Raw genomic sequence first — 26,573 nt, 5'->3', positions numbered from 1 at the left:
ACTTAGTAAGCCTCATAAGTTACAATTACTGACAACGGAGAAATAAATTTGGTACTTTAACAGAGAGCAAAATATTTTTAAAAAGATATAATTCCTGTACTTAAAAAAATCCAGTATTTTAGGAAAAGATGAAATAGCAGGCAGTGAGTCAGTAACCTGTCAATCATCTGAAGGCCTTGAGCATGTTCTGCCCCCTCAGTTTTTTCATTAAATGAAGGAGACATTCCATACTCAGGAAGATGGAATAGATGTACTTTCCTCTATTCCTCCTGCTAAATACAGCTAAAATCCTTGGAACATTATATGTAAAACAAATGTAAGAAGATTCTGAAAAGTGGAGAGAAGAAGGCAAATGGGCTGGGAACCTCAGGACACTGGGAGAGACACAGCGGTGAGTTTCTTTTTTGCCTCATATATCTTAATCTTCATGCTGAAGAGGCCAGAAACCCAAAGTACCAATAGGCACAGACCAGAAAAAAAAAAGGCCCCAACAAAAGTCTGCCACAGAACCAGGGTAGGCTAGCAAGATTGAAAAACATTAATACACTGACTGGTCTACTGCAAACACCAACAAAGAATGGAATTATGGTATCACCGCCACTCATGTCAGCAGAGGCCAAGTGGGGAGCCTAGACTTCCACCCTCACTTACCTGTAATGAGGTGCTCCCATGCTCCCAACCGGGATAGTGTCAGAGAAGGCTAAATAGAGAGTCAGAACTTATATCCCCTGGACAGTAATGAGACACCCATCCGACTCCATGCTGGGGTGATGTCAGAAGGCAGAGTGAACAGTCAGGTCTTTCACCCCCACATGGCAGTGACGAGGACAACCTTCCTCTGCTGTGATGTTCACGTGGGAAGAAGTAAAGGCATTCCTTTCTATCCCGGCCAGGATAGGCTCAGTGTAGAGCCAGAACTCTCACTCCTGCCCAGCAGCATTGGACAGTCCCTAGTGCCTCAGGTGTCAGTGGAGGCTGAGAGGAGGACCTGGACTTCTACCAGGCAATAACAAGGTGGTACCCTCTCCTTCCCCTGCCAGCACTCTGTCAAAATAAGCTAGCTAAAACAGAAGGCTCAAATAAGATCCAGAGTCTCATAACACAGTACCCAAAATGTATGACTGATTGAATTGAAAATCACTTGTCAAGCCCTGGCTGGCGTAGCTCAGTGGATTGAGCGCGGGCTGCGAACCAAAGTGTCGCAGTTTTGATTCCCAGTCAGGGTACATGCCTGGGTTGCAGGCCATGACCCCCAGCAACCGCACATTGATGTTTCTCTCTCTCTCTCTATCTCCCTCCCTTCCCTCTCTAAAAATCAATAAATAAAATCTTAAAAAAAATAAAGAAAGAATTAGAACTAGGAGTCCGGGCCAGATTTTTTTTTTTTAAATCACTTGTCATATTAAGAACAATGAAAATCTCAACTTGAATGAAAAAAAGACAATAAAAATATTCTGACACTGAGATGACAGAGATATTAGAATTGTCTGGAAAGATTTTAAAGCAGCCATCCTAAAAATGGTTCAGCAACTATAAACATATTTTATAAAACTGAAAAAATAATCAATTCTCAGCAAATAAATAGAAAATATAAAGAAAACCAAAATGGATATTTTAGAACCAAAAAATACAATAAACAAAATTAAAAATTTAAAGGCCAGGCTGAACAGCAGAATGGAGGATACGGAGAAAAAAAAGCAATGAACTTGAAGAAAGAATGATAGAAATTACCCAACCTGAACAACAGAGAGAAAATAGACTGAAAAAAATTAACAGAGCCTCAGAAACAGTGGGATTATAACAAAAGATCTAGCATTTGTGACAAAGGAGTCCAGAATGAGGGGGAAAATATGAGGTTGAGTTACTTAAAGAAATAATAGCTGGAAAAAAATAAAATAAAACTATTTTTATTTAAAAAAAGATAGTATCTGGAAACTCCCTAAATTTAGCAAAATAGCTAATCCTATAGATTCAAGAAGCTGAGAAAATCCAAAAAATAAATCCATAGAAATGCACAACAAGACAAACCATAGCCAAAGTTCTGAAAACTAAAAACAGTGAAAAAATCTTGAAAGCAGTGAGAGAAACACTTTACCTATAGGGGAAAACAATTCAAATGATAGCAGATTTCTTATCAGAAATTATGGAGGCCAGAAGGAGGTGGCACAGTGTTTTTTTTATTATCTTCTTTTTTTACTTTAATCATTGTTCAAATACAGTTTTTTCCCTTTTACTCCCATTCCAGCCCACCCACCCAACCCTCCCTCTTCCCTCCCATTACCACCCTCCCCCTAATTTTTGTACATGTGTCCTTTAAATTTGTTCCTGTAAACCCTTCCCATTCTCCCCTGAAATTCCCTCTTCTCCCCCCTCTGGTCACTGTCAGCCTATCCTCTATTTCAGTGTCTTTGGTTATATTTTGCTTGTTTCTTTGTTTTGTTGATTACGTTCCTGTTAAAGGTGAGATCATATGGTATTTGTCTTTCACTGCCTGGCTTATTTTGCTTAGCATAATGTTTTCCAGCTCCATCCACGCTGTTGCAAAGGGTAGGAGCTCCTTCTTTCTTTCTGCTGCATAGAATTCCGTTGTGTAAATGGACCATAGTTTTTTGATCCATTCATTTACTGATGGGCATCTTGGTTGCTTCCAGCACTTAGCTATTGTAAATTGTGCTGCTATGAACATTGGTGTGCATAGGTTATTTTGTATTGGTGTTTTAGTGTTCTTAGGATATAGTCCCAGCAGTCAAAAGGCAGATCCATTTTGAGTTTTCTGAGGAAGTTCCATAGTGGTCGTACCAGTCCACAGTCCCACCAACAGTGCACTAGGGTCCCCTTTTCTTCACAACCTCCCCAACACTTGTTGTTTGTTGCTTTGTTTATGATGGCCATTCTGACCTGTGTGAAGTGGTATCTCATTGTGGTTTTAATTTGCATCTCTCTGATAGCTAGCGATATTGAGCATCGTTTCATGTGTCTTTGGATTTTCTGTATGTCCTCCTTGGAGAAGTGTCTGTTGAAGTCCTTTGCCCATTTTTTAATTGGGTTGCTTGTCTTCTTAGAGTGGACTCATGTAAGTTCTTTATGTATTTTGGAAATTAAACCCTTGTCTGAGGTATCATTGGCAAATACATTTTCCCATACAGTAGGTTCTCTTTTTATTTTGATACTGTTTTCTTTAGCTGTGCAGAAGCTTTTTATTTTGATGAGGTCTCATTTGTTTATTCTTTCCTTTATGTCCCTTGCTCTAGGGGACATGTCAGTAAAAAAGTTTCTGCATGAAATATCTGAGATTTTCCTACCTACATTCTCCTCTAGGACTTTAATGGTGTCAGGCACAGTGTTTTTTGTCCAGTGGAAGAAAAGAACTGTTAATCCAAAATCATATACTCACTGAAAATATCATTTGAGAATGAAGGGGAGGTCAAGATATTCTCAGATGAAGGAAAACTAAGAGAATTTGTCATACACAGACCTACCCTAAGAGAACAGCTAGAGGAAGTTCCTTAAAAAGAAATGAAATTATAAAAGAAGGATTCTTGAAATATCAGGAAGAATGGAAGAGTGAAAATGTGAATAAATATAATAGATTTTTCTTATCCTCTTGGGTTTTCTAAATTATATTTGCTGGTTGAAGCAAAATTATAACTCAATTCTTTTATAAACATAAAGGGAGGTAAGGTTTCTATACTTTGCTTGAACTGGTAAAATATTGACACCAGTAGACTGTAATAAGTTATGTACATATAATGTAATACCTAAGGCAAGCACTAAAGAAGCTATACAAAGAGATGCACTCAAAACAATATAGATAGATAAAAATGGAATTCTAGAAATGTTCAAGTAGCCCACCAAAGTCAGGAAAAACAAAAAGAGAAATGAAAACAGAACAAACAGAAAAATAGCAGACGTAAGCCCTAATATAGCAACATTTACACGAAAGATAGAGGTTGACATATTTTAAAATATGCTGTCTATAAAAACCATCAAATATAATGACATAGACAGGTTGCATGTAAAAGAATAGAAAGATTGAATGCAAATGTGAATCAAAGGAAAGCAGAATCGGCTCTATTAATATCAGATAAGTTAGACTGCAGAGCTAAGAAAATTACCAGAGGTAGAGGAGGACATTATGTAATGATCAAAGGGTCACTCTACCAAGAAAACACAGCAATTCTAAGTATATATGCACCCAAGAGAGCTACAAAATATGTGAAGCAAAACTAATAGAACTGAAAAGAGAAACAGACAATTTCACAGTTATAGTTGGAGACTTCAATACTTCTCTCAATAATTGATGAAACAACTAGTCAGAAAAGCAGTAAGGAAATAATAAAACTCAACAACACTATTGACTAACAGGATTTAAGAGATATTTACAGAACAGCCCATCTACTAAATAGCAGAACACACATTCTTTTTAATGACTCATGAAACATATATCAAGATAAACCATATCCTGAACCATACAACTAACCTCAATAAATTCAAATGAATTAATATCACAGTGTGTTCTCTGACCACAGTGGAATCAAACTAGAACTCAGTAACAGGAAGTTATCAGGAAAATCTCCAAATATTTTGATATTAAACAACATACTTCTAAATAACCCATAGGTTAAAAAGTAAGTCTCAAGGAAAAATTTTTAAACATCCATTAGGGTAAATGAAAAATAAAAACACCAAAATTTGCAGAACACAGCTAAAGCAGTATTGAAAGGGAAAAAGGGAAATTTATAGCATTAAAATGCATACAGTTGAAGAAAAAATGGGCTCAAATTAATAGTCTAAGCTCCCACCTCAAGAACCTAGAAAAACTAGAGCAAATTAGACCCAAAATAAGCAGAAGTATGGAAATAATGAAAAGCAGAAATAAATGAGATTGAAAATAGGAAAGCTTACATACTCATGATTCCTATGTAAAATTGCTGAAGTGACAAAATTATGGAACTGGAAAACTGATTGTTGCCAGGGACTAAGGATGAGGGTGGATGTAGGAGAATGAGGTTCGGAGGAGGGACGGGAGGTGAGAGGCAGGTGGGGTTTGGCTACAGAGGATCAACAGGAGGGATCCTTGCAGTGATGGAATTATTGAGCATCCTAATTGAGGCATAGCACTCTAGCTTTTCACGTTACTATTAGGGAAAATCAGGTAAAGAGTGCATGAGGTCTCTCTTTTGTTTCTGACAACTGCCTATCAACCCACAATTGTTGAACATAAAAAGTATTGATTTAAAGATATCTAAACTAGATGATAATGTCTAACATTTATTTCTATGTACTAGTCATTGTTGAAAGCACTTTTTATGTATTATTGTCTTTGGATCCTCACAACCCTCCCTTTTTGAGGGCGGATACTACTATGGTCCTTATTTTAAGGAAACAAATGTACAATGAGGTTAAGTGAATTGCCCAAGGTAAGTTAGCTGGCTAGTAAGATCCCAAACTTGGATTCTGGCTCAGGATGATCTGCCTTCAGAATCTGTGCTCTAGATAAAGTGCAAACTTCAATAGTGAATATTAATAAAATTAATATTAATAAAAGTTTAGTGTCATAAGAATATAAAATAAAGGAATAATCTTTAGTTGGCTTGGGGTTGTATGGGAAGGAAACAACCATTTGTTGAGCCTTTCTTTCATTCATTGAACATTTAGTGCTTGCTTTCTATAAGAATGGCAGATGGGTTTCATGTCACAAGACAACTCTGAGTGATTGACAATGGCTCCCTAGAAAACTATGTTAACACAGATTCTGATACCACATAACAGTTGTGCAAGAAAGAGTTCTATGGTTATAGATAAGAGAAGGGACCCCCCAAAACCAGAATTGTCTTCTGGATGGCAGACCCCTTGTGTACAGGCTTTCCCCACTAAATGAGTGTTCTAGGAACCCATGTGTATCAGTTGACCCACATGGCACCCAGTTGATGGGAAGCTTTGAAACAAAAAGCTTTTAAAGTTAAAAGATTTATTCTTCCAGCTTTGTTTTCTGAGAGCTTCTAGTCCAGTGGAAGATAAAGTGGTGACAATAGGAAGCTTCAAGATTTGGGGGTGTTTTCCCTGTCTTCTTCATGCACTGTGCCAGTTTTCTGAACCTACCCTCTTAAGGGGGTTGGGGTCCACCTTTTATCCATCAGTTTTCCAACTGTGTTTTTATTGTAAAAGATGGACATGTATATTGCAAAAATCTCAAATAATATAAGGTATAAATTATAAAGTATTTCCACTAACTTTTAATCCCATTCCCCAAAGATAACTTCTATTAATAGTTTGATGTTTGTACTTAAGATCTTTTGTATATTTAGAAACACACATAATTTATTTTATTATATATAACATTTAAAATATATACTTATGTTTTATATGCATACGTGCATGTGGAATACTAATATATATATATACACACACACACACACACACACACATATATAGCATATATAATCCTGAAGACATAAATTCCATTTAATTACTCTTAGTAAAGATAAGAGTCAAAGGTCCAGAAGTTTGAGTTGAAACTCAAGTTTTTTAAATTGTCTTTTCCTTTCTGAAAAGCTTCATTCCTCACAGGAATATTAATATCTCCTGGAAAGGGTTCTCAGAGCTTCTGATGAAAAGGCTCTTTAAGAAGGCAAAGCATGTTCTGATTACTCTGTTACCATTAACCTTAAGTCAACAAGGTCATGGATTCTAGGGCAAAAAATTAGGCTTAGGTGCTTGCGAGGGAAGAAAGAAGTGTGGTCTGGTGCCCGTAGGGGGTCTCCAAATGAACGCCAAGGGCCTGCGGTGTCTCATTAATCACAGCTGATTAGGGAAGGAGAAACGGAAGCATCATCAAAGGGGCCTGGCCTAACTTTCTTGTTGGAAAGCCACTGAAGAGAAGTCAGCTGGTGCCATTGCTGGTTTGATGACATTCTGCCTCTGTTTTTCTCTTTCATCCGAACTTTCTGCAGCTGTCAATGGGCATGTTAGGTTTTGGCTTTGTGACCACGTATCTTCCGGAGGCTGCGATCAGTGCTTACCTGGCTGCCACAGCAATACACATCATACAGTCCCAGCTGACTTGCATCTTCGGGATTATGATTCATTTCCACGCTGGGCCCATCTCCTTCTTCTACGTGAGTAGTTTCTACTCTCACCCAAATTACAAATGCCCCTCCTTTTGCACCCCAAAAGAAGTGGATTGGAGTGGAGAGTCTCTTGCATAGGCAGCTGGGTCAACAGGATCTGGAAATAATTTTCTCTTTTCTCGGTTTACAATCTTGATTCGTTGGAGACACCAGATGAAGCCTGATCTCAGAGTTTTAAACTAAAGTGATTTACATTAAATTGCGATCTTTAGTATGATATATCTATTATAATTCTTCCCATTACATACCTCATAACAGACATGTATCCTAAAATATCGAAAGAACATAAATTGCCACATAATCCCTGAATGCAAGAATGGCGTAGGAGCCAAGCTCAAGTACCTATATGGTCTGGGAAAGTTAATACAGATTAGGCTAACAAACGGAACTCCTGGGTCCTTTGTGTTACACTGAAATATATAAAGTATATTCTTTCCTTTTTGGACATTACAATATTTTAATATCACTTTTTCAACTAAAAAAAAATACATACCTGCTCACTTGGTCAAGTCTCTTCTGCCCAGCAACACCGCCTAGGGACTTCTTATTGAACTAATTTAGAGAGTGTCATTTTCTAGATTTAGGCAATTACATATCCTTTCTAAGACTTTGTAATTTTGTTTTCTTTCAGAACATAGTTAACTACTGTATGTCTCTCCCAAAAGCTAATTCCACCAGCATCCTACTGTTTCTAACTGCTGTTGTCACTCTGAGAATCAACAAATGCATCAGAATTTCCTTCAATCAGTACCCCATTGAGTTTCCCATGGAAGCTTTTCTGGTAGGTGTTTTCATGCCCCAAATTCATGATTCACATCATTTAAAATACCTGGCTTTTAAAAAATTAAGTAAAAAGCAACCCAGGAAGGGAAAGACTATAAAAATAATAATTAAAAAACATGTTGAATTGTGACAAAGCGGAATACATTTAGTTTTAAATGCTAGCTTATATTTGTAAAACATACTTATTTTCAGCCCTGGCTGGCGTAGCTCAGTGGATTGAGCGTGGGCTGGGAACCAAAGTGTCCCAGGTTCGATTCCCAGCCAGGGTACATTCCTGGGTTGCAGGCCATAACCCCCAGCAACCCCACATTGATGTTTCTCTCTTTCTTTCTCTCTCTCTCTCTCTCTCTCTCTCTCTCTCTCCCCCTCCCTTCCTTCCCTCTCTAAAAATAAATAAATAAAATCTTTAAAAAAAACATACTTATTTTCAAAGGACTTTCATCTATTGCCTCTTTTTCATACTATTTAAATATTAAGATTTCTCCTCCTCTTGAAAGCAATACAGGCTCATCCTAACAATTTTGCAAAACATAAAGGAGGAAAAAAAGGAAAGAGAAATAATTCCTATAACTGCACCACCCAAAGTCAACTACAGTTGATACTTCTAGATATTCAGTTACTCACCTTTTCATCCTCCAAACAAATACGTGATGGGTCTATGCTGAGTATTGGTGAACTTCCATCCTCTTCTCTGTAGAAGTTTGGTTTCTCTTTTAGTCTAGCTGCAGTCCTGCAGTCACTTGGCCTCCTCCCGTTCCCACCACACCACGGTACAGACACTGAGGTAGATGAGGTGTGAAAGGCATCACCTAACCCACGTCACTAGTAAGTGGCAGAGCTGGGGCTCACTACTGTCTAATGATAACATTTATTGTTTCTTATTAAAAAATCCACTGATAACATTTATCTTTTGCAGTTATAATTAAAAATTTAAAATGATACAGACACTTTCATAAATAAAGCTTAAGAATTTTTAAGTCATTATTTCTCATATTAGGATAGGTGAATTATTTTCCCTTTAAGAAGTGTTCTCTTGTAGAGATACTTAAAGTTTGCCAAATATCCTCAGGCTCCCCCACATTTCCCAGGCACCCTTGCAGTTAGGCAAGACCATGTGACTTTGGAGCCAAAGCATGGGAAACGAGGTGTGAGCCCCCATGTACTTCCTTCCCCTGCTGTGATAGTCAGAGGGCCTGTTTGCTGAGATGATAGCACCTGTGGGTGGAATTAGCTTGGATCCCTGAGGCACCCTCTGCAAAGGAGCTGCCCTGGAGAGACACAGACCCACAGTGGACTTCGTTCAGGCAAATAACAACTTTTATGTGTTAAGATTGCATGGTTTGTATGTTGCCACAGCGTACCTATCCTACACTAACTAATCCAGGTCTCTACCGTTCATGACTGAAAGAGCATGGGAACTGCTTGGAAACTGAGACTAAGCTTTGTCTCATCACTGTTTGGCTCTCTAGAGGTGCATATTCTTTCTTCCCTGGAATAGTTGAAAAGCTATTCATTCATAAAGGACAAAGGCTGAAGGTCTTTTTACAAAAGGTTTCTAAAACACTGTGCGCAAATAGTGGTGCCCTGGCGCCCAGGAGGCAATGTGCAAATGGAGTTCAGGGAGTGGAGTCAGAAGCAACCTCTCTTTTCCCCGGAACCCCACCCAGTTCTGGGACCTTAGGGACCCAAGGCTTTGGAGCCACCAGCAGATGGCATCACATACATCAGCTGTCTCATTTAATTCAGCTTTACCAAGGTATAACTGACATGTAAAATTGTAAGATATCTAAATTGTGCATCATGTTGACATATATGTACATTGTGAGAGGATTCCCCCCTCTGGTTAATTAACACATTCATCACTTCACATATTCATCTTTTGGGGAGTGGGGGGTGAGAACATTTTAAGCTCTATTCTTTTATCAAATTTCAAATATACAGTACAGAGTTATCAGCTATCGTCCTCATGTTACATTAGTTCCTCACACTGTGTTCGTTTCATAGGTGAAAGTATGTACCTCTTTATCAACTTTTTCCTATTTCCTCCACCACAACCACTTCTCTATTCTCTGTTTCTCTGTGTGTGACTGGCTTTGTTTTCAGGTTCCACATATAAGTGACATCAGGCAGTATTTGTTTCTCTCTGTCTGGCTTATTTCACTTATGATGCCCTCAACACCTACCCATGTTGTCACAAACCAACCCTCTCTTGAGAGACATCAGCAATAGGAATGGGAGTACTAACCTTCAAGCAACCTGGAAAGCAATGAATCAGGGAAGGAGGGAGGTGAGAGCACAGAGGGTGCGGTGGGCTTCCTGTGGCTGGCAGATGAGTTGTGATAAGACGTCCGCTCGGGGAATGCTGTAAGTAATTAGGATATGCCATGAAGTGAAGTGAGGGAGGAATCTGAGGCCCAGCAATACAAGTCCTTGAAGACTTTGAATCATTGCAACTTAGGTATTAAACTCTTTTGTGACTTCACTTATACTCAGAGGTTACTGAAGCCTCCGATATGCTACTTATACACTTATCCAGTGATTGGGAACACTTTCTGCCCCAAGGCAGGAATTAGAGGTGCAGTTTAGAACTGGAAAAAGACTTCATATTTTCCCTCCTGGTGAGGAAAACGGGAGATGGAAGAGAATAGTGGCTACGACCTGGGGTGTAAAGAGTTTCTCACAGCGCCATCCAGAAGCTACTGTTCAGATGTGCAGCGCAGCCTTCACACACCCTCCAATCTGGCCTGTCCTTAAGGTGGTGGTCTCAGATCTGAGGAACATTTTCAAGGCTGTACTGAGATCCAGCTAGAATCTACTGACAAATAATTCAAGAGTCCCATAGCTATAAGAAATGATACATACTATATGTTTATCATTTATTTGTGTGTTCGTAGTTAAACTGTGTAGCAAATATCAAGAAAAAAGTGTCGGTAGTAGTTGCCTTTGGGTGATTTAGTTTTGCTTGTTAATTTTTCATATTTTTCTATTTTCCTTTGTGAGCAAGTATTATCTTTACACTGGAAATAAAAGAGTTCCTTGGCTACTTGCCATACTTCTTGCCTCTTAACTACACAAAAAAACAAAGCTTGTCTTCTCTGACTCAAGCGATGATCCAGGTTCTTCCCTCCATTCTGAGCTTTAGGCTTCCAAGGGGTCTTCATCTGGTCACAGCACCACAGCTAGACCAGCTGCTACCTGCTCAGTGTCTGGTTGAACTCTCAGAGTAGATGCTGGGAAAAGATTTATATGTTAGGAAAATGGGGTAAAGCAACTATATAGTTACTATTTTAAAACCTAGGCATTCAGGGCCCTGGCCAGGTAGCTCTGTGGTTAGAACATTGCCCCAATACACCAAGGTTGTGAGTTCTATCCCTGGTCAGGGCAGATGTAGGAGTCGACCAGTGAATGCATAAATAAGTAGAACAACAAATCTCAATCTCTCTCTCTCTTCCTGTCTCTCTCTAAAATCAATAATTTAAAAAATTTAAGCCCTAGGCATTGAGTTCTATTGTCCATGGTTTAATTTACTTTGGTGCGAGGTCTTTGTGAGGTATAACAGCAGCTAGATTATCTATTTTCCTTCTAGTTGAAACGAAAGGGAGACTTGCCATTTTAGAAATTAATGAATGGGGAGGAAAAAAGGCAAGTAATTGCTTTGCTAAAGACCTTTCTCCTTGTGCTATAAAACGCTGTTCCATATTATTAACAGTTAGTTAGTAATACAATTCTCAACAGAACTCAACAATCCCCAAAAGACTTATTTATATAAATGCAACATACCTACATCTTATTTAAAACTGAGGTCTTGATACAGCTCTTACCTGAAAACATGCTTATATTTGTTCTATCAGGGGTGTCCAACCTGCAGCCCACGGGCCCCATGCAGCCCAGGATGTCTGTGAATTCAGCCCAACACAAAAATAGTAAATTTTATGATTAAAATATTATGAGATATTTTTGTGACTACATGTCGCAATGTATTTAATGTGTGGCCCAAGACAACTCCTCTTCTTCCAGTGTGGCCCAGAGATGCCAAAAGGGTGGACACCCTGCTAGATGTTCATAGTTGGTGAGGAAAGAGAAGTCCAGGGCATTCATTTGTCCTCACTGTATGGCTGAAGCTGCTTTTCATTCAGGCTACCGTGCTCAAAACAGCTTCGGGAACTAAGAGTCAGGGAGGACTTCTGCCTTCCTGGCTGCAGGGAACCGGCCCTGCCTCTCTTTGCAGCCTTCATGCATAGGGACTGACACACATTTCGTTCCCTATCCTGCCAGAAGCTAAGGGCGCCTCCACTCCTGGAAGCAATACATAAAATAATACTTACATGATTGTACGCCTTTTTTTAACCCCTACAGGTTCTTGGCTTCAGTGCATTCGCAAACAAGATAAACATGGCCACAGAAAACAGCAAGATGCTCATTGATATGATTCCTTATAGGTTGGTAATTTCATTTTTCAAAACTACTTTTCTCTTTCTCTTACCTTCTCTTAGCCTCTGATCACATAGTTTGATTGATATTCTCCACTAGGGGTCTCTAAGCCACAGCCCTATTCAGGACACAAGTTTACATTCATTTTAGAACATAGAGGTTCATGAAAGGGGCTAGGACAACCCCCTTGTTTCTTCTCTGGTCAGCCTCTGACTCTTCCCACAGTTGAACCAGTCCCCTTTCCCAAGTAAATTGTTGGAGGCATGGAGTACCGAAGACACTTGTGCGTTTTCTCCCTAAGACATTATGGGCCTTCTCAACCTCCACGCCTATCTGGTTAACTCTCCAGTACTCTCTCCTGGGGCTCCTTCTGTCTTCAGCCACTTAGACTGAATCGGTGTTCTTGAGTAACATTGTACTATTACTCTGAGTAGAAAGCTATCCTCAACTAGTCTGGCATACAGAGTTCTTAGGGATTCACAATTAATTTACATTATAATTCCTATCAGTGACTATGGGGCATCACTCTTGCTTCTGTTGGGAAGTTATGATTTCTTTAACCTTGATGAGATGATCACTTTAGCTAAGAAAGGCAATATACTGCAGTTTGTTGACTCACAGGTAGGCTTTTGAAGAACGTTGTTCATTTCCTCATGCTGTTCAGTGGGGAGTACCGTCAAGAGTTAGAGATAGTGGCTCGCCCCCAGGGTCACCAAGGAGGCTACTTCGACAAACCACACTGAATATCCTACAGTTCTCAGTGACACCCGATGATGGCTAAATCTATTTGAAATTCTGTTTCATTAGGGTGGGCGGGGGAAGTGGGTGGACCCCAGGGAATGTGACAGTAAATAAGGTTTGATCTGTACCCTCAGAAAAAAATTATATAAACAATGGAATTGATACATCATATAAGTATTTTATTTCATTTACTCCTCACATTAATTATGAGGTAGATATTATCTTCTTTTTATGGCTGAGGAAACTAAGACTTGTCAAGTTTAAATTACTCATCCATGATCACACAGCTGGTTAGTGGTGAAGCTACTCTTTGAACCCATTTCTATTTAATTCCAAAATCTGACTATAACCACTCTATCACTCTATTATATTTGATATGCTTCTGTTATTAATGATAGAAACCATGAAGTCAGCTTTTGTTTATATTTTATCATAAAATTCAAGGTTATAGGTAGACAAGATGAAGTGACTGGAAATGGGGCGAGTGCCAGGCAAACCTCCAGAAGCCAGGTAATGGCACTGTCCCCTCCCTAAGCCCTCCCCACACAGAACCACAGCAGTGAAGCTTGTTGCCCCACCTGGGCCCCTGGCAATTTCCTACGGCTCTGCCCCACACAATTCACAGGTGCCTTTTCTAAATAGGCCACACCACACTACAATGACAGGGAGTAAAAGAAGCTCTACTTAATACACAGAAACAAACACAGAAGCTGCCAAATTGAGGAGACAAAGAAATGTGGCCCAAATAAAAGAACAGAACAACCCCCCCCCCAAAAGAACTAAATTAAATGGAGATAACCAGCCTATCAGATGCAAAGTTCAAAACACTGGAGATGAGGATGCTCAGAGAACTCATTGAGTAGGGCAAAAACATAAGGGAATAAATGAAGGTTACACTAAGTGAAATAAAGAAAAGTCCACAGTGAACCAATAGTAAAGGGAAGAAAGTCAAGATTCAAAGCAATGATTTGGAACATAAGGAAGAGATAAACATTCAGTGAGAAGGGAAAGAAGAAACAAGAATTTAAAAAAACAAGGATAGTATATGAAGGCTCTGGGACATCTCCAAACATGCCATCTTCTGAATCATAGTGATGCCAGAAGAAGAGGAAGAGCAGAAATTGAGAACTTATTTGAAAAAATAATGAAAGAAAGCTTCCCTAATTTGGTGAAGGAAATAGACATGCAAGTCCAGGAAGCACAAAGAGTCCCAAACAAGTTGGACCCAAAGAGGAACACGCCAAGACACATCATAATTAAAATGTCAAAGGTTAAAGATAAACAGAACATCTTAAAAGCAGCAAGAGAAAAGGAGACAGTTACCCACAAAGGAGTGCCCAGAAGACTGTCAGCTGATTTCTCAAAAGAAACTTTGTAGGCAAGAAGAAACTGGCAAGAAGTATTCAAAGTGATGAAAAGCAAGGACCTACAACCAAGATTACTCTGTCCAGCAGCTATCATTTGGAATGGAAGGGAAGATAAAGTGCTTCCCAGACAAGGTGAAACTAAAGGAATCCATCATCACCAAGCCATTATTACATGAAATGTTAAAAGGACTTATTTAAGAAAAAGGAGAAAATCAAAACTATAAACATTAAAAATTTAACAAACTCACAACTATCAACAACTGAATCTTTAAACAAAAAACAACAACAAAACAGACTAAGCAACAACCAGAACAGGAACAGAATTGTAATTATGGAGATCATTTGGAGGGTTATATTAGCTGGGAGGGGGAAGGTGAGAATGGGGGAAATGGCACAGGGATTAAGAAGCATAGATGGTAGGTACAAAATAGGGGGTTAAGAATAACATGGGAAATGGAGAAGTCAAAGAACTTACATGCAGGACCCATGGACATGAACTAAGGCAGGGAGAGGGATTGCTGGAGTAAAGGAGGGTACCAGGCAGAAGGGGACAAATGTGGAAAAATTGGGACAATGGTACTAGCATAATCAATAACATACTTAAAAAGAATAAAAACACACATATAGGTCAAAGCAATAGAATAAAGAGCCCAGAAATACACCCATGTATATATGATCAATTAATTTATAACAGAGTTACAAGAATATACAAAGGGGAAGACAGTCTCTTGAATACATGATGTTGGGAACACTAGACAGCCACAAACAAAAGAATGAAACCGGGCCACAAAAATTAACTCAAAATTGAGTAAGAATTAAATTTAAGACCTAAAATCATAAAATTTCTGGAAGAAAGCATAAACAGTAAGCTCCTTGATATTGATCTTTGTGATGATTTTTTTCAGATCTGACTCTAAAAGAAAAGGCAAAAAAAAAAAGCAAAAATAAACAGGTGGGGCTACATCAGACTAAAACCTTCTGCACAGCAAATGACACCAGCAAAAAAAAAATGAAAAACCAAAAACATGGGACAACTATAATAGCACAACAATTAAAAAAATAAAATATATGAAAAGGGAGCCTGTCAACTGTGAGCAAATATGTGCATAGTATATACCTGGTAAGGAGTTAATGTCTTAAATATATAAAAACTCATATAACTCAATAGCAAAAAATTAATTTCATTCAAAAGTGGGCAGAAGATATGAATAGACATTTTTCCAGTGAAGACATACAGATGGCAAATAGATACATGAAAATGTGCTCAGTATCATTAATCATCAGGAAATGCTAATCAAAAGCACAATGAGATATCACCCATACCTGTTGGAATGGCTATTATTTTAAAACAACACACAAGAAATAACAAGTATTGGGAAGCATGTGGAGAAATTGTATGTATCTCTCTTAGCACCATGACACCAGGGCCACAGCAAAAAGTTTGTGATCTTGAGAGAAAAGACTAGACCCAACTACAGTGTTTCATTTACTGCTAGCTCTGGGTGTCTTAAGTGATTCAATATTCCTTACATAATGTGAAAGTGAGTGGTAAGTTCTATGAGTGCTGATATGAAGGAAACTCTAAGTAAGCTGATTGTGGAGGAAAATTACTTTCCAGAACAAATATTATAGTCATTATGGATGAAAAACCTCCCTATTCTGGAAATGGATGCCTGAAAGAACTTCCATCCATAAGGAGGCCAAGCAATTCCAGGTTTCAAAGCCTTTAAGACAGGATAATAGCCTTGCTTGGGGGTGATATTGCAGGCTAAAAAGTTGAAATCCTTTGTGACCTGGCACCCTGAGAACCCCAGGACCTTCCAGCATGTCAGTACGCACACACTGCCAGTGCACCGCAGGAGCCACACATACCGGATGACACAGGTCCTCTTCTAAGATGTTGTCCTGAATCACTACACCAGCACGATGGAGGAGTACCGTTCGGAGAATAACATACCTCTTAAGATTTTGCTTATTGTTGATAATGCTCCCAAATATCCTCCTTTTATTGGTGATCCTCATCCCAATATCAAAGTGGTATTTCACCCTCCAAACTTTGCCTCTTTCACTCAACCAAAGGATTAAGGAGTTACAACAGCTTTTAAGGCCTACTACTTGAGAAAGACCTTTGCTCAGGCTATTGCTGCAGCTCACAAAGACACTGAGAAGACAATGATGCAATTCTGGAAGGATCACAATGTATATGACTACATCAAGAACCTGGCTTGGACATGAGGTCATGTCACCAAGGAGTGTATGAACAGCATCTGGAAGAAGACACTCAGAATTTTTTCCATGACTTCAAAGTATTTTCCGAGGATAAGGAGATCACAAAAATCAAGAAGGTTGTGGTTGAGCTGGAAAACAACTTCAACCTGGGTGTGGGTGAGGATGCCATTGAGGAGCTTGCAGAGGCAGTTCCTGGGGGATTGACTAGTGAGGAATTGTTGGAACTAGAACAAGATCACATAGTAGAAGAATAGGCAAGACAAAAGGAAACTGCAGAAAAATAAGAACCCTCATCAAAACTAACGGTGAAGAGTTTAACAAAAGTTTTGCAGACCTTAATGAGCTTCTTGAAAACATAGACCCAACACCAAAAGGTTTTTATTAATAGAAATGTTCATAGTGCATTATCTGCTTATGATCAAATTATGATGAAAAAAATAAACAAACCAAGCAAACCACAATGGACAAAATTTCTGAAAACAGTGACACCTCCTGAAGAAGAGCCTCAGGCTGGGCCTGCAGGAGGTGTTCCAGAGGAAGGCATTGCTACCGTAGGAGAGGACAGCTCCACGCGTGTCGTTGCCCCTGAAGACCTTCCAGTGGGACAAGAGGTGGAGGTGGTAGACAGTAACATTAATGATCTTGACCCAATATAAGCCTAGGCTAATGTGTGTGTTTGTGTCTTAATTTTTAACCAAAAAGTTTAAAAAGAAAAAAAACTTTAAAAATAGAAAAGTTATAGAATAAGGATATAAAGTAAGAAAATATTTTGTACAGTTGTATGATGTGATTGTATGTTTTTAAGGTAAGGTTTATTACAAAAGAGTCAAAATTAAACATTTTAGGTTTATAAAGTAAAAAGTTTATAGTAAATTAAGGTTAATTTATTACTGAAGAAAGAAAATTACTTTTTTCAAAATTTAGTGTAGCTAAAATTACTGTACACTGCTGTATACTTTACAAACTTGTATGTACTGGGTTTGTAAAGCATACAGCCGTATACAGTCATGTCCTGGGCCTTTGTATTCACTCACTACTCACTCACTGACTCACCCAGAGCAACTTAGTCCTGCAAGCTCCATTCACGGTAAATGCCCTATACAAATGTACCATATTTTGTCTTTTATCACATTCTTACTGTATCTTTTCGATGTTTAGATATATTTAGACACACAATACTTACTATTGTGTTACAATGCCTATAGTATTCAGTTCAGTAACATGCTATACAGGTTTGTAGCCTAGCAGCAATAGGCTGTACCATTTAGCCTAGGTTTGTGGTTAGCCATACCATCTAGATTTATGTAAATGGACTCTGTGATGTTTGTACAATGATGGAATCACCTAATGACACACTTCTCAGAATGTATCACCATCATTAAGCAACACATGGCTGTAGAGGTACCCATAGGCAGATTTGAGTAATCAAAAGAATCAGTGCACTGGAAGATAGGACTATGAAAATTATTTAGTCTAGGGAACAGAAAAAAAAATAGATTGGAGAAAAGTGAACAGAGCCTATGGGGCCTCTAGGACATCATACAAGAAGACCAATAGACACATCATGGGAGTCTCAGAAACAGAAGAGAAAGGGGTGTAGAGAATATTTGAAGAAATAATGGCTGAAAACACCCCAAATTTGATGGAAGACATGAATATAAACATCTAAGAAGCTCAACAAATTCCCAGTTAGATGAACTCAAAGAGACCCACACCTAGAAACATTATAATCAAACTTTCCAAAGACAAAGAGAGAATCTTGAAAGCAGCAGGAGAGAAGTGACTCATAACACACAAGGGCTTCTCAATAAAATAAATGAGCAGATTTCTTGTCAGAAACTTTAGAGGCTGCAATGTAATAGGTCAACATATTGAAAATACTAAAAGAAAAAAAGGACCAATCAAGAATCCTGGGACTTCCAGTCAAGATGGAGATATAGGTAGACATGCTTTGTCTCCTTGCACAACCACAAGAAGAATCACAACTAATCTCAAAACAAAAAACACCCAGAACTGCCAGAAAATCAAAGGGTATGGAAGTCTGACAACCAATGATTTAAAGAAGGTATATTCATCCAGACCAGTAGGAGGGGTAGAGATGGGAGCCAGGGCAGAGAGGGCATGGTGCAGCATGGAAATGTGTCAGTGGCAACAGTGGTGGAACAGGCTATCCCACATTCATCTGTGGTGGATAAAAACTGGGAGGGAGACCTCGGGAGCGAGCAATTTCAGCCACAGGCCAGACCACACAGCCCAGGGTTCCTGTGCCAGGAAAATAAAGCCTCACAACATCTGGCTGTAAAAACCAGTGGGTGTTGGGGCAGCAGAAGACACTGCCAGTTTCTCAGGAGAGTCCGTTTAAAGGGTGCTTGTGGATCTAGAATGTACACAAACCCACCTACTCTGGGAACCACCACCAGGACACAGCTAGAAGGGCACCAGTTGCATACAGGAAGTGGGTGAAGTGACTGGAATGGGTGAGTAAAGCCAGGCAGTGGCACGGTCCCCTCTCCAATCCCTCCCCTCAACACATAGCACAACAAAGTAGTGAAGCATGCTGCACCACCCTGGAGAATACCTAAGGCTCTGTCCCTTACAGCTTAACAGTTTCCCTAAGTCAGGGAGTCAAAGCAGCTCTACTTAATATACAGAAACAAACACCGGGAGGGTGCCAAGTTGGGGAGACAAATAAATATGGACCAAATGAAAGAACAGAATAAAACCTCAGGGGGAAAAAAAACTAAACGAAACAGAGATAGCCAACTTAGCAGATACAGAGTTCAAAACACCAGTCATAAAGATACTCAGAGAATTCACTGAGTATGGCAAAAACATAAGGGAAGAAATGGAGGTTACACTAAATGAAATAAAGAAAAATCCACGGGGAACTAGCAGAGAAGGTAAAGAAGCCAGGATTCAAATCAATGCTTTGGAACTTAAGAAAGACAAACACATTCAATCAAAACAAAATGAAGAAACAAGAATTTAAAAAAGAACAAGGAGAGTATAGGAAGACTCTGGGACACCTCCAAAAGTGCCAACATCTGAATCATGGGGGTGCCACAAGGAGAAGAGGAAGAGCAAGAAATTGAAAACTTATTTGAAAAAATGATGAATGAAAACTCCCCTAATTTGGTGAAGGAAATAGACATGCAAGTCCAGGAAGCACAGAGAATCCCAAACAAGTTGAACCGAAAAAGGAACACACCAAGACACATCATAATTAAAATACCAAAGGTTAAAGATAAACAGAGACTCTTAAAAGCAGCAAGAAAAAAGCAGAGAGTTACCTACAAGAGTTCCCATGGGACTGTCAGCTGATTTCTCAAAAACAACTTTTCAGGCAAGAAGAGACTTGCAAGAAGTATCCAAAATGATGAAAAGCAATGACCTATAACCAAGATTATTCTATCCAGGAAAGCTATCATTTAAAATGGAAGGGCAGATTAAGTACTCTCCAGAGAAGGTTACGCTAAAGGAATTTATTGTCACCAAGCCATTATTATATAAAATGTTAAAGGGGCTTGTTTAACAAAATGAAGATCAAAACTATGAACATTAAAAAGGCAACAAACTCACAACTACAAATAGCTGAATTTAAAAAACAAAAACAAACTAAGTAAACAACTAGAACAGGAACAGAATCATAGACATGGAAATTATTTGGAGGGTTATCAGCTAGGAGCTGGAAAGGGGAGAATGGAGGGGAAAGTACAGAGATTAAGAAGCATAACTGGTAGGTACAAAATAGACAGGGGGAGGTTAAGAATAGTACAGGAAATGGAGAAGCCAAAGAACTTACATGCCTGATCCATGGACATGAACTAAGGGTGGGGGGCATTGCTGGAGGGAAGGGGATACTGGGCATAGGGGGACAAAGAGGGGAAAATCGGGAAAACTGTAATAGTATCATTGATGAAAAAATACTTAAAAATAAATTTAAAAATTTAAAAATTTTAAAAAGGGATCCTATATCTCACAAAATTGTCCTTCTCAAGTGAAGGAGAAATTAAGATATTCCCTGATGAACAAAAACTGAGGGACTTCATTACCACTAGACCTACCCTACAAAAATGCTCAAGGAAGGCTTCAAAGTGAAATGAAAGGACATTAGACAGTAACTTGAAGCTGTATGAAAAAATAAATATCTCAATAAAAGTAAATGTCGGGCATTTACAAAAGTTACTATTATTGTTACAATATTTTTTTAACTCCGCATTTTGACTTCTACATAATTTAAGAGACTAATGCATTTATAAGAATTATGTTTCAGAGTATACAACATATGTGATGTAATTTTGTGACCAAAACCAATAACCAAAAGGGGTGAGAATAGAGCTGTAAAGGCACAGAGTTTTTATGTGTTACTGAAGTTAAACTGGTATAAATTCAGATTAGAGTGTTATAACTTTAGGACATTAAGTGTAATCCCCATGACAACCATAAAGAAAATAGCTATAGAATATACAAAAGGAAATTAGAAATGTAAACACTTGACTATAAAAAATCAACTAAATATCAAATTATCTCATTGTACACTTTAAAGATTTTACCATTTTATTGTCTATTGTATCTCAATAAAGAGAACATAAATAACAGACACATTTTAAGAAATAAAAAAGCAACTAAACACAAAAGAAGACAGTAATACAGGAAATGAACAAATAAAGCTATAAGGCATGAAAAGAAATAAATAACAAAATTACAAAAGTTCACAAAAATTACAAAAATTCCTCTTTATAAGTAATTACTTTAAATGTAAATGGGTTAAACTCTCCAACCAAAAGACAGATTGACAGAATGGATAAAAACACATAATTCAACAATATGCTGTCTGCGAGAGGCACACTTTAGATCCAAAGACAGACTGAAAGTAAAAGGGATAAAATATTCTGAGTAAGTAGTAAACTAAAGAGAGCAGGAGTGGGTATACTGATATCTGACAAAATAGACTTTAAATTTAAAGAGCTATATATGAAAAATCTACAGCAAACATCACACTCAATGTTGAAAAACTGAAAGCTTTTCTTCTGAGATCAGGAACAAGGCAAGGACGCCCACTTTCACCACTTCTATTCAACATAGTGCAGGAAGTGCTAGCCAGAGCAATGAGGCATTAAAAAGGGGCATCCACATTGGAAAGGAAGAAGTAAAATTACCCTTGTTGTGATGATTTGAGTTTATATGTGGAAACCCTAAAGATTCCACGTGCAAAAAATTATTAGAACAAATTTAGCAAGTAGCAGGATAAAAGCCAACACACAAAAAGAGACAACTTTTCTATAGACTGACAGTGAGCAATCTGAACAGAAAGTTATGAAAACAATTCCATTTACAATAGTATCAAAAGAATAAAATACTTAGGAATTAACCAAGGAGGTGAAAGTCTTACACAATGAAAGCTACAAAACATTAGTGAGAGAAATTAAAGAAAACATTAATAAATGAAGGCACATCCCAAAGCAGTCCGCAGATTCAAATCAATCCCTATCAAAGTCCAAATGAAGATTTTTGCAGAAATAAAAACCTCATATGCAATAAAATTCTTATGGAATTTCAAAAAGCCCCAAATAGTCAAAACAATTCTGAAAAAGATTAACAAAGTTGGAGGACTCGCACTTCCTAATTTTAAAACTCACTACAAAGCAACAATAATAAAAAACATTGTGGTACCAGCATAAAGACAGACATACAGACCAAGGGAATGGGGAGCTCAGAAATAAACCCTCACATACATGGTCAAATCACAAGAATGTAAAGACTACATGGGAGAGGACTATCTTTTCAACAATGGTACTGGGAAAACTGGATATCCATATGCAAAAGAATAAAGTTGGACTCTTACCTAAAACCATATATGAAAATTATCTCAAAATTGGTCAAAGACCTGAATGTAAGACCTAAAACTATAAAACTCTTAGAAGTGAACATTGAGCAAAAGCTTCATACGTCGTATTTGGCAATGATTTCTTGGATATGCCACCAAAGGCACAGACAACAAAAGAAAATAGACAAATTAAACTTCATGAAAATTAAAAACTTTCGTGCATTGAAAGACACAATTAACAGAGTAAAAAAGTAACCCACAGAATGGGAGAAAATATTTGAAAATCAAATATCTGATAAGGATTAATATTCAAAATATATAGAGAACTCCTGATAAGCAACAACAGAAAACTCCACCTGATTCAAAAAATGGGGAAAGGACTTGACATTTTTCCAAAGAAGATATGCAGATGGGCAATAAGTACAAGGTGAGACATTCAGCACCATTAATCACTTGGGAAATGCAAATCAAAACTACGATGAGATACTACCTCACACACCCACTAGGATGGCTGCAAAAAAAAAAAAAGACAAAATAACAAGTGTTGGTATAGATGTGAGAAAATGGAATCCTTGTGCACTGTTAGTAAAAAAGGTAAAATAGTACAGCTACTGTGGAAAGCAGTATGGCACATCCTCAAAAAATTAAAAATAGAATTTTCATATGAGACAGCATTTCCACTCCTGAATGTATAGCAGGGTCTCAAGTTGAAAGCAAGGTCTCAACTTTCTATTTGTGTACCCATGTTCATGGCATTATTGTTCGTAGCGAAAATGTGGAAGAAACCATGTCCATCGGCAGATGAATGGATAAGCAATGGATACATTCATACAGTAAACTGTTATTCAGCCTTAAAAAGGAAGGACATTTTCATGTATACTGCAACCAGGATGAACACTGAGGACATTATGTTAGGTGAAATAAGCCAGTCACAAAAAGACAAATACAGTATTTTTCACTTATATGAAGTACTTAGAGTAGAGAAAATCATCAAGACCGAGAATAGAATAGTGGTTGCCAAGTCTGGGGGGAGGGTGAAATGGAGAGTTACTGAGTAATGAGTATAGAGTTGCCATTTCACACGATGAAAAGAGTTATGGAGTTGATGATGGTGATGGTTGCACATTATGAGTGCACTTAATACTACTGAACTGTAGTTAGAAATGCAAAAGATGGTAAATCTGAAGTTATACGTTTTTTACCACAACAGCAAAAACTTGAAGGAAAATAAAACCTCAGGAGGGAAGGTGTAGATAGAATTGGAAGTAATTTGTATAAAGGAAAATGACTAAAATTACACCCTAAAAAGTGAGTGTGAATAGAAGGAAATATACTGAGCTTTTTAGCTCTAAACCATCTTAGGTGTGACATCTGCCTATTGTTTGGCCACTGGTATGATCTCAAGTACTGTAAATAAACCATTTCTCATCCATCTTTGTGGGTTTTGCCTGTTCTATTTGTTCCCATTGCTACATGGCAGAAACCTTGAACTAGAAGACAGCCAAGTACAGCCTCTTAATGGCTTTTGTAATTTGGCTTAGTTTGCTAGCAGCATTGGCAGGCTGCTGCCTCCATTGTTCTTATTTCTGTTATTGTTATTATTTTTAAGCATCAGGATCTGCCCTGTATAATACAGGTGGAGTTGGGGAGGGACCAATAAATGATTCCTGCCCTCCAGGAATAATTCCATTTTATTTCAGCTTCCTGTATCCTGTTACTCCAGACTTCAACATTCTTCAGGAAATTATTTTAGAAGCCTTCTTCTTAGCTTTAGTGAGCTCCTCACTGCTCGTATTCCTGGGCAAGAAGATTGCCAGTTTCCATAACTATAATGTCAATTCCAACCAGGTGAGAAGGCAGGCCTTTCTCTTACTTCCTCTGACCCTTAAGTCTTTGTTCTCTAAACTGAGGTTCCTGCTAACATGAAGACTGGATTTTTCTGCAACCAGAGAATCACATGGACCAAAATTTAAACTGTAATTACCAAAGGCTTTTTGAGAAGTGTGGCACACTTAGCTATGAAGCTACCTGAATCGATGTGTTATTTCCCCTAGAACAGATACGGTGTAGGGATACAAGAAGATAGCACGTGGCATCATGTTGTTGAGCTAGCAGAGGTCTCTCCTCTTAATTTTATCTCCCTGTCCACCAAGTCCTCAGAAGTCAGCTACACTCTGAGGTGCAGTGAGAAATGATATGGAACAGCAAAACCAGGCTGCTAATTTATATAATTAAGTCAATTTCCCAGAAAGACTTGTCTTTTTTTATTTTCGGAAAATCTCCTCAGTTTGGCCCTTTCCCTAGGATTCAAAAAGGAAATCTGGAAGCATGAGGTGTCCCACTTTGACTTTTAGGATAGTTTAGAAGGAAGAGAGAAAAACAGTACTAAGACCTCTCTGTCATTCTAAGTCCTAGTGATCATGAGAAGGAGAATAAAAAGGCAAAAGTCTCATTTTCTCACTTTGAAAAGAGCTTTTCTTGTGATCACTACCTAAAACGAAGTTTCATCTTAATGTAGAAACCAGATGTGCCATCCTTTTGTCCTTTCTAAGAATATTTCAGTGTTATTTGAAATCAGCATTCTTCAACAAGTAGTGGGCCTAAATTGTTTGCCATTTCTTTTTTTTTTTTTAGTAAAGCTTACTATTTATTTATTTATTTATTTATTCATTCATTCATTTATTTATTTATTTTATTGAGGTGACATTGGGCAACAAGATCACACAGGCTTCAAGTATATGTTTGCCATTTCTTTATAGGATCTAATAGTCATTGGGCTTTGCAATGTCGTCAGCTCATTTTTCAGATCTTGTGTGGTTACTGGTGCTGTTGTCAGCACCATAATCCAGGATAAATCTGGAGGAAGACAACAGGTATGTTGAAACAGAATTTGATCTCTAACCTATAAAGATATTTATGTTTCCTTATATATATATTCATAGAAAGGAATTGCATTAGTTTAATCATGCTGCTATTTTATTTTTTAATTGAATTTATTGGGGTGACATTGGCTAATAAAATTGTAAAGGTTCAGATGTACAATTCTATACTGCATCACCTGTATGTTGACTTGACTTGAGTCTCCTTCTGTCACCATTTATCTGCTCTTTGCTCTCTTCTACCTCCCTCCACTCCCCTTCCCTCGGGTAATCACCATGCTGTTGCCTGTGTCTATGAGGTTTTCTGTTTGATTGTTTTGTTTTTTGTCTTCTTTGTTTGGTCCCCTCACTTCTTTCACCCACCCCACAATCCTCCACCCCTCTGACAGCTGTCAGTCTGTTCTCTATCTATGAGTCTGTTTCTATTTTCCTTGTTAGTTCATTAGATTCCACATATGAGTGAAACCACATGGTACTTGTATTTCGCTTAGTGTAATGGTCTCCATTTTGTTACTTTTCAATGTTACACTTGTTGGGGAAGATCTCTTGGAAGAATTTGGATTTCATGCTTGCCTTAATTTTTGCTTAGATTTTTGTCTTAAAAGTTATTTGTCATTGTGGAACTTGAAAGTCATTTTCTATAGAAGTATTATTCTATGTGAGAAGCTTCTCTATTTTAGCCTACAAAAAATGTATTTTCCATGTAACATACCTAAAGAACAATATTGCAGATAAACTAACCATCACCCATTAATATTTTTTCTATGAGAGATATATTCTCAGCCCTAGTCTGGGAAAACAATAACACAGCTCTCTTCATCCTGGCAGTCAAACTAGAAACTGTCTTGGCTTCCTCCAAGAGCCTGGCATGGGGGTCTCATGGTAGAAAGAAAGGTCTTTGTCTAGACGAGCCTAGGGAATTTATGACCATTGTACCTTTGTGTAAGAGAAAATTGTCAAAGTCAGACTCTCTTCAGGTATTCTGAATGAGTAAACTAGGTGTATAGGCGGGTGGCCAGGGGCTGGAGGAGGAAAGGAAGACTGATGGTAAGGAAGGCTCTAAAGGCCAACCCCCTCGCCTAACTTCAGGCATGAGTGCAACACTCATGAATGTTGAACTTACTAGATCAAAGTCACAACTTTACAGCATGAGAGGTGTTCTGTCTCAGCCTGATGAAATGTCAAA

The 26,573-nt window shown here is 38.2% G+C and overlaps 1 protein-coding gene across 1 annotated transcript in view; it reads left to right on the top strand.

The window, feature by feature from the left end:
• Window positions 1-26,573, top strand: part of SLC26A8 (solute carrier family 26 member 8) — a 70,904-nt gene that overhangs the window by 23,207 nt on the left and 21,124 nt on the right. The window contains exons 5-9 of the mRNA XM_028510335.2: window positions 6,954-7,118; window positions 7,762-7,911; window positions 12,270-12,352; window positions 24,209-24,356; window positions 25,268-25,381. Of these exons, the coding sequence (XP_028366136.1) occupies window positions 6,954-7,118; window positions 7,762-7,911; window positions 12,270-12,352; window positions 24,209-24,356; window positions 25,268-25,381 (660 nt within the window). The remainder of the gene's footprint in view (window positions 1-6,953; window positions 7,119-7,761; window positions 7,912-12,269; window positions 12,353-24,208; window positions 24,357-25,267; window positions 25,382-26,573) is intronic.

The sequence above is a fragment of the Phyllostomus discolor genome, chromosome 4, assembly GCF_004126475.2.
Source record: "Phyllostomus discolor isolate MPI-MPIP mPhyDis1 chromosome 4, mPhyDis1.pri.v3, whole genome shotgun sequence".
In the NCBI taxonomy this organism is placed as follows: Eukaryota; Metazoa; Chordata; class Mammalia; order Chiroptera; family Phyllostomidae; genus Phyllostomus; species Phyllostomus discolor.
The sequence above is the reverse complement of the archived record's forward strand: the minus strand, read 5'-3'. Positions and strand labels throughout refer to the sequence as shown.